Source organism: Cnephaeus nilssonii (genome assembly GCF_951640355.1).
Source record: "Cnephaeus nilssonii genome assembly, chromosome: 1".
Lineage (NCBI taxonomy): Eukaryota > Metazoa > Chordata > Mammalia > Chiroptera > Vespertilionidae > Cnephaeus > Cnephaeus nilssonii.
Genome location: NC_137072.1, coordinates 68,473,986 through 68,483,029, shown reverse-complemented (window position 1 = coordinate 68,483,029; position 9,044 = coordinate 68,473,986). Strand labels below are relative to the sequence as shown.

At 48.5% G+C, this 9,044-nt stretch overlaps 1 protein-coding gene across 2 annotated transcripts in view; it reads left to right on the top strand.

The window, feature by feature from the left end:
• Positions 1 to 1,752: 1,752 nt before the first annotated feature.
• BMP2K (BMP2 inducible kinase) overlaps positions 1,753 to 9,044 on the top strand; it is a 137,010-nt gene continuing 129,718 nt past the window's right edge. For both annotated transcript variants that reach the window (XM_079771745.1, XM_079771744.1), the window contains exon 1: positions 1,753 to 2,432. In XM_079771745.1, coding sequence (XP_079627871.1) covers positions 2,255 to 2,432 — 178 coding nt within the window. In that variant the 5' untranslated portion in view covers positions 1,753 to 2,254. The remainder of the gene's footprint in view (positions 2,433 to 9,044) is intronic.

Sequence of the window (9,044 nt, the reverse complement as noted above, 5' to 3'; positions counted from 1 at the left end):
GATTGAAATTTCTTTTGAGAGCCAAATTTTTTAAACTTAAACTTCTTCTGACGCCACTTCTTCAAAATAGACTCGCCCAGGCCGTGGTATTTTGTGGAAGAGCCACACTCAAGGGGCCAAAGAGCCGCATGTGGCTCGTGAGCCGCAGTTTGCCGACCACGGCCTTAGACTAATCATCACCTTCCGTATCAGACATCAGGTTCTATGGGTGCCCAGAAGGGGTTTTTCTTACCATAGCAGTTATAGTAAATCGGCTCCCAAACTGACCATATGAGCCTATTTATTCTTGTGATCAGGTAAAGTTGTATTAGGCCCAAACTTTGTATGCTGTACTGGTTCGGGTTTTGAATTGTATGATATGACTAAATTTCTCCTTAATCTGCTTGAAAATGTAATTCAAATGTAGGAATGAGACCACAGTGAGTCCCCACAGTAAGGAAAAAAAAAAAGGCCAGCTTATTTCTAAATGGCAATCTTCAATTGTCAGACCACATCAATCACCTGACTTCTTCCATTCAGCCCTAATGTACTTTCAAGGTCAGGTCTCCTGATGAAGCAATTTGGCTTAGTGGGTTATGCAGCAAAAACGCCCAAAGCCAGAGCACTGTTGTGGTGTTGGCAGAAATAGTTGCTCTTCAAACAGCAAAGGGGAGGAAAGAATGGAAGACTAAGTTGTGTGTTTTTTTTTTTTTTTTGCCTAAGCACATTTCCTAACGTCTCTGCCTGTATCTCATTAAAAAGTTGGATAAAGAAATGGGGGTGGAGATTTCATAGAAGGTCCATCCGGAGTCCTACAGGCGCAACTTATTTGGCTGACTTTTCAAAAATTTAGGAAATGCCATGTTAGAAAACATTACCCAGATTCCTCTGACTTCTCAAGGAACTGGGACCTCTGGCCACAGTGGTCCTGCACTCACCTGGGGAAAACGCTGCGCTGCACACATGCCCTACAGATAGGCAAACCTTTGTTAAAGGGACCGTGGGGGACGGGGAACCCAGTGCTGGTTTCCTTCGAAACAGTCCTAAATCTCCCGTTCTGCAAGGACCTGACCCAAACCTACTTTTCCAGAACTAAGTGTTTCGGAAGGACGGACCCTGTCGTCCCAGCTCTGCCACAAGCCAGGGGGGTGACCTTGGGGGCGAGTCCGTGAGGCGCTCCTGGCCGCAGGTGGTCTGGTCTGTAAGGTCCTAGTACCCGCTGCGACCATCTGCCACGGCTCCCACATCTCTCTGTCGCCCAGCACCCTGAGATTCTGAAAGTTCTCCTAATCGATAAACCGCAAAGCGCTCCCGGCACGCGCGTCTGCGCAGGGTGCGCAGATGCAGCTCCCGAAGCCGGTTACCGGAATCCGCGCTGCTCTCGCCTCCCACGCGCGGGGTGTGCGAGCGGAAGACGGTTTTCGGGGGTGGTGGTGGGGATGGGGGTCCGGGAAGCTGGGGTGGAGGCTCCCCAGTGGGGATGAAGATGCTGGAGGCATTTGTCAGCTCCCCCGAGTGACAAACTCCTAAGCGCCGAGGACGGGACCCCAGCGCGCGGGGAGCGGTTCCCCGCCAGCTCCCGGCTCGCAGCCGGGGCTCCACAGGTCTGGCCGGCCCTGCCGGTAGGGACCCCAGACCCGGGACCCCGGCCGCGCCCTCCATCACCTCCCCGCCCCCTCCACGTGACAAAAGCCGACACCGTCACTTCCGGCGGCGCGGAAGGCGCGCCTGCGCGGGGCGCCCGGCCTCCGAGAGCCGTTGGTCGCTGCGCCGCGCCGCCAGCAGCCGCGAGTGGCGGGCGGCGCGGGTCCGGCCTGGGCGGCGGCGGCGGCGCGGGCGGCGCTCTGGGCCGAGAGTGTCCCGGGAGGTTCAGCCCACTCCCAGCGGGGGTGGCCGCCCCGCCCCTTCTCCATTTCCCTCTCTCACGCTCTCCTCCCCCGGATCGCGCTCCGGGAGCTCGGAGAGGCGGGGGGCGCGCCCCGGGCAGTCGCCGCGGCTTTGGAGTCGCCCCCCCGCCCCCCCCCCCCACGCGCTCGGGCCCGCCCCCAGCGCCCCGCCCCGTCCCCGCCCTCCCCGCCCCGCCGCCCTCTGCGGGAGCCCGGCAGCTGCAGCGGAGCCGGGAGCGGGCGGTGGGCTGGGCAGTGCGCTCTGGCGCGCGGCATGTGAGGCTCGCGGGCCGCAGCGCGCTCGGACGCTCGGGGGCCGCCGACCCCTCGCGGACGCTTGGAACTCGCCCTCGCGCGCGCGCCCCGCGCCCCGCAGCGCCGGCGGGACCATGAAGAAGTTCTCTCGAATGCCCAAGTCGGAGGGCGGCGGCGGCGGCGGCGGCGGAGCGGCGGGTGGCGGGGCCGGCGGGGCCGGGGCCGCCTCTGGCTCCGGTGGCTCGTCCGTCGGGGTCCGGGTGTTCGCCGTCGGCCGCTACCAGGTCACCCTGGAGGAGTCGCTAGCGGAAGGTACGGGGAGGCTGGGGCGGGCAGGTGAGGCCGGGCTGGGGTGTGGCGGGGGCTTCTCCCGGCGCCCTCTCGGGTCGCGCTCCCCTCTCTGCAGCTCCTGTCGGGCCGGCCGGGGGCTCGCTCGGGGTTTCGCTCTCCAGCCGGTTCTTCTGGCCGCTGGCCGCTCTCCGGACAAGTTTAAGTCGTTTTCAGCCCTTCTGGACGCGAGGAAATAAAGAGAGAACGTCCTAGCGAGTGATGTGGGTGATGATCGGGCCAGTGACTCATTCGAGGGGTCAGATCGGGCAGGATTGAGGCTCCGCGCTGCCAGCTGGGGCTCCGGCGGGTGTCGCGCGTTGGCTTCTTCGTCGGACTCTCCACCCGCGTCGCGGGGCATGGGACCCTGCAGCCCCCGGTGTGCAACCTGGTTTTGCTCCTGCTCAGTCACCAGTTGGAAAAATAAATAAATCACAATACATTTCTCTGTGTGTGCGCGATGTTACAGGTGATCATTTGTCCCAAATTCTGTTAGTAGGTGGCTTTGGGCGAGCTGGTGAACTTGAAGTCTCTTGTTCTTTGTGATTCGGAGCCTTTCCTATTCATTCCCTTCCAGAGTGTCCTTTTGGTAGCACTTGAAGAGGTGGTCTGAAGACAGTTTAACTTTCCCTTGTGAAGTTTTTTTGTGTTCGGTCCCTCGCTCTCTTGACCAGACTATGTCAGCAGTTGCAGGTCTGCTTACAGAAAGTTTGCACCATTTTAAAAAGAAAAGACTGCGCTCTTTAGTTTTGTATTGTTTGTATAACTGACTTCTAGAAAATACTTTCTCTTGCTTATGACACGCTTCATTGACCTTTGAGTTTTTAGTTGCAAAATTATATTACAAAATAAATACTTTTAAAAGTTCATAAAGAAATATTTGGTTGATAAACGGTCCTTTTAGGTTCCAAGGTTAAGAGAGAAGAAATTTGAAGGTTGATTCTCTGAGAGATGATGTGGTTTGAAGACAGTAGACTGAGATTACACCTTTTTTTGGAATGTTATAAACAATAGCAAATTAGTGCAAGAGAAAAATCTGGAGGTTTTTGTCTATAAAAAATATTCTAAAGGGAAAGGAATGTTGAATTATTTAGAGGCGGTTGTCATTGTCTTGCAAAACTTTGCCCCTACTTAATGAGCCTCGCTGAACATTGTTGAGGTGCAAGGAAGAATCCTTACCTTCTCTAGAGAATGTATATATAGGGTGTCTCCCCAAAATGCACTTGCACACTTTGACTAATTATAAAGACAGTGATTATTAAAATACATTTCATTTCGAAGTAGAGTTATCAGCTGTTAAAGTGTGTGTATGTTTTTTTGGGACACCCTATGGTAATTGGTCATAATAGGTAGATTTACTATGCTTTAAAATTTCCTAGCCTTTTATTATATGTGAATTTCAATATACTAGGTTTAAATTGAGTTGTAGGTTTTGAGAAGACAGCTATTACCCCACATGCTATACTTCTGTTTAAATTGTATAACTAATTGAAGTGTAGCTTGAGTAGTAGTGCATTCACTTCATTTCACTAAATCGCAGATGGATCTTTTATTTAGTAGAAAGGAAACTGACCTTAATCAAATTAGTCTGGTTTTGTACCTTCTATCACTGTTCTAAGCATATTGTCATTACCCTAGGCAAGTCATTTTCAATAAAAAAATAAGTAATTTTTGGAAATGAAATTAAAAATGAATTTCTAAAGGAGTGCTCAACCACTAAAAAATGTAAAAAAATTCAAGCGCTAATGTTGTTCCACTGATTTGGCCTTTCTCTTGGAAATAGTCTGTAATCAAGTGCTAGGAGGAAGCAAAGGTTGAAGAAACTCTTTTGGAAGATGGGACTTGACCACCCAACACCCCAACCCTTGGGACTAGGCTTTAGCTTTCCCTGGAGGGAAGGCTGAGGCCTAGGCTTTCTTCCCTTGTGTATTTCTTCTCTCTTCAGAATATACACTAAAATTATCGATATTTGGTTTACTTTTTGATTTTGATAATTCATTCCTATTCCAGATGCTTAATAGCCTCTCTTCTTTCCAAATGAGTAATGCCACAATTTAGGCAAGATGTTTAAGCACAAGTCTGGTTCACATTCAAGAATGATCATTCAATAACTGACAGATACATTACCCTGATTATAAGATTAGGGCAAGTGCTTCTGAACAGGCTAGGGTTTAAAGTACCTGAATTGAGGAGAGTTATACCATTAAGTGGCAAAAGGGGTAGAAACAAAGACAGACCAAAAAAACAAACTTGGTAGATTTTTTATTTTTTCCTTAAGTCAGTATTGTTTAAACAGGGGCCAAGACCCTGTAGATGCTGTGCTCTGAGGTGTTTTGACTCTCCTGCAAAAATAGGCAGATTGCTCAGAATGACCTCTGCAGTGCCTTTGAGAGGTTCATAAACTCTGGTTCTCTCTTTGATATATATACATACACATATACATGTATGTATGTATATGCATGTATGTATATACTATGTACATGCATGTATGTATATGTATGTATAAACATGTATATACTATGTACATGCATGTATGTATATATATGTATAAATATATGTATACTAGTGGCCCGGTGCATGAATTCGTGCACATTGAAAGGCAATTAATTAGAAAAAATATTTTAATATCGCTGTTGGCCCTTTCTCTATTATAGAAGTGTAAACTAAATTCATGATCGACAATAACAGATCGAAACACACGCGTGCGATTGGCACCAGCGAGAGCTTTATATATATAGATAAAGTTGCTTAGTTAGACCTGCTTTCTGATTTAGCTAAACTTTTTCCAGCCCAGTGAAACACCCCAATTTCTCTTTCAGGTAACTGTTAGCAACACAGAAGTAAATATCAACACAAAGCAGATTATTATTGTAGATCAAGCAGGGAGAACAAAGGGTAAAATATTTAACTGCAGCAGTGTTTGACTATATTCTGCGCAGTGACAAAACCTGAAGTCATTTTCAAGGTCCACAATTTCTTACTTTTTTTCAGTCAGGTCAAGTTTCTAAGCTTTCTAAATCTCCATTTTCCGGAAAATGAAAAGAATTCCACCGAGTCTCCTATCTTCCCACTCCAGGACTTCTGTGAGGATCAAATGAGATGAGGCATGGGACAATGCTTCACAGACATTTGGTTAAAGTGTAATATGTTTCCACCTGGCTATAAAGCAAGTCGTGTTCCTGGGCTGAAGAAACTTCAAGGAGGCTAGTCACTAGGGAGAGGAAGTTGGGTGTTGCTACCTGATGTCATTACCCAGTGCCCACAGCCACCGTTTCCCTGCTGGTCTGGTCTGTGGGATGCATTTTGTCCCAGGGTGTCACTCTGGGGTGATGGCGGGGCCTGTGTCTCACTTGGGGGAAGCTGAGTGTTGCTTTGTGGGCACCAGTTCTGAGGTGCTGTTTATTGTTAAATGGTCTGTCTCTAGGGAGAGGAAGCCGGGCGTTGCTATGTGATGTCATTACCCGGCGCCCACAGCCACCTTTCCGGCTAGGCTGGGCTGTGGGCCGCATTTTGTGCCATGGGGTCTCGGCAGCATCAGCTCTGATTTGGTGGGCTGTCACTCTGGGATGGTGGCGGAGCCTGTGTCCCACTTGGGGAAGCCTAGTGTTGCTTTGTCAGTGCCAGGTCCCCGGTGCCATTTCTCTGTAAATGGCCAGTGCTTGTCATGGCAGCTCCTGCGTTGAGCGTCTGCCCCCTGGTGGTCAGTGCGCATCATAGCGACTGGTTGGACTGTCATACACTTAGCATATTAGCCTTTTATATATATACATATATATATATATATATATGTATATATACACATATATGTATGTATATACATACATATATGTGTATATATACATATATACATAAAATTCTCATTACTTGCCATAGTTATGTTCTATAAAGTCAACATAAACATGAACCATTGCTTTTAAGGGAAATATAGGGTCGGCAAACTCATTAGTCAACAGAACCAAATATCAACAGTACAATGATTGAAATTTCTTTTGAGAGCCAGTTTTTTAAAACTTAAACTTCTAACGCCACTTCTTCAAAATAGACTCGCCCAGGCCATGGTATTTTGTGGAAGAGCCACATTCAAGGGGCCAAAGAGCTACATGTGGCTCGCGAGCCGCAGTTTGCCGACCACTGGGTTAGGGTACTGCAAGCCTCTGTTCACACCATTTTTGTCAGCCAGTCAGTACAGAACCTTGCTTTGTGTGTGTTTCTGTTTAAATACACCATCCTATATAATAAAAGCCTAATATGCTAAGTGTCTGGTCATCTGGATGGTTGTTCAACCAATCAAAGAGTAATATGCTAATGATATGCTAAGGCCGCTCAACTGCTTGCTATGACGTGCACTGACTACCAGGGGGCAGACAGTCAACTGGTCGACCAGTCGCTTTGATGTGCACTGACCACCATGGGGCAGATAGTCGAACAGTCGCTATGTCATGCACTGATCACCGGGGGGCCGACGTTCAGTACGTTAGCTTGCTGCTGGGGTCCGGCCGATCGGGACTGAGACGGGCTGGACATGGCCTGGAGCCCTCCCGCGGTCCCTTCCCAGCTGGCCAACCTCCCGTGTCCCTCCCCAGCCCTGATCGCACACCTGTGGGGTCCCTCGGCCTGGCCTGCACCCTCTCACAATCCAGGACCCCTCGAGGGATGTTGGAGAGCCGGTTTTGACCCAATCCTGCAGGCCAGACCAAGGGACCCCACTGATGCACGAATTCGTGCACCGGGCCTCTAGTATTTAATATAAATTGTTGACTGATTAACATTGAACTCATGGCCAACAGCACTGCAGTTTATACCTAAATGAAGTTTAGCTCATACACATATGTTCTCTGTGAGGGGCATCACAGCCTTCTTGGGCTTAGTAACACTAGACAACACTTTAGCACTATACTTGGGAGACATTTAAAAAATAAAATCACTAATAAAAAGCACAAAAATGAGAAAAACATGACACTAAATAGATCTTGAAAAGGGCACTTGTTTATAATATGAGAGCTGAGATCAGAAGGCACAGCATCACCTTTTTTACTCCAACTCATCTATTCAAAATTTTCACCACTATGTGCGTGTGTGCATATAACTGTGAAAGTGTCATTGTATGGATTTGGGGGTATTGTGTTGATTTTGGGATACAAATAAATTTTAGCAAGTAGGTGACTTTTCAAATATGGAACTCTCAAATAATGAGGGTAAACTATATATGTGCATTTATGTGTATATATACACATGCACATACATGCATGTTTATACATTATACACATTTGATTTTAAAAAATATAAATAGTTTCCAGGGGTACATATACTTATGTTGTATGTTATACCTAAACTGTTGGAGTAGTTTCCTCTCTGAAATATATGCTTTGTATAATCATGTCTTTCTGGTTAAGTACATATATGTTTGAAATGCTGACAACTTGTACCTTTTTAGTTTTATATTTTACTAGAGGCCTGGTGCACAAAATTTGTGCACGGAGGGGTGGGGTGTGTCCCTCAGCCCAGCCTGCACCCTCTCCAATTTGGGACCCCTCGAGGGATGTCTGACTGCCCGTTTAGGCCCGATTCCACAGGCAGTCGGACATCCCTCTCACAATCCAGTACTGCTGGCTCCAAACTGCTCGCCTGCCTGCCTGATCACCTCCTAATCACTCCCCTGTCAGCCTGATCGACACCTTATTGCTCCCCTGCCAGCCTGGTTGCCCCCAACTGCCCTCCCATGCAGGCCTGGTCGCCCAACTTTCCTCCCCTGCAGGCCTGGTTGCCCCTAACTGCCCTCCCCTGCCAGCCTAGTCCCCCCAAACTGCCCTCCCCTACAGGCCTGGTCACCCCCAACTGTCCTCCCCTGCAGGCCTGGTCACCCCTAACTGCCCTCCCCTGCTGGCCTGGTTGCCCCCAACTGCCCTCCCCTGTTGGCCTGGTTGCCCCCAACTGCCCTCCCCTGCAGGCCTGGTCCCCCCCAACTGCCCTCCCCTGCAGGCCCGGTCACCCCTAACTGCCCTCCCCTGCAGGCCTGGTCGCCCCCAACTGCCCTCTCCTGCAGGCTTGGTCCACCTGAACTGTCCTCCCCTGCTGGCCTGATCGCCCACAACTGCCCTCTCCTGCTGGCCATCTTGTGGGGCCATCTTGTGTCCACATGGGAGCAGCCATCTTTGACCACATGGGGGCGGTCATCTTGTGTGTTGGAATGATGGTCAATTTGCATATTACCTCTTTATTATATAGGATTATATAGGATAATTGGACATTTTCATGTTTCTTCCCAAAATAGTTTAGTTTCAGTTGTGCATGCTAACCAAATTCAACTTTGAATTGTAGAAACAAGATAGGGACATATGTAAATTTTAGCTTGAAATAGTATCAAATCATCAAGCACATATAATTCAATGTAATCTAAGTTCCTATTACTGGCTTTTTGATCACATGCCTCCATAGGCCTTCAGTTGCTAGTCAGAGGAATTTAATATTGGTTGGTAATGGGAAGAATTTGGTTCTGAAGTAGGGGAACATTTTTTTCTAAATATTTTTGGTACAAAGTTGACTTAACTGGTTAGTGTAGCGTCTTGGATAGCATCCATAATTTGTTGAGATGGTTCT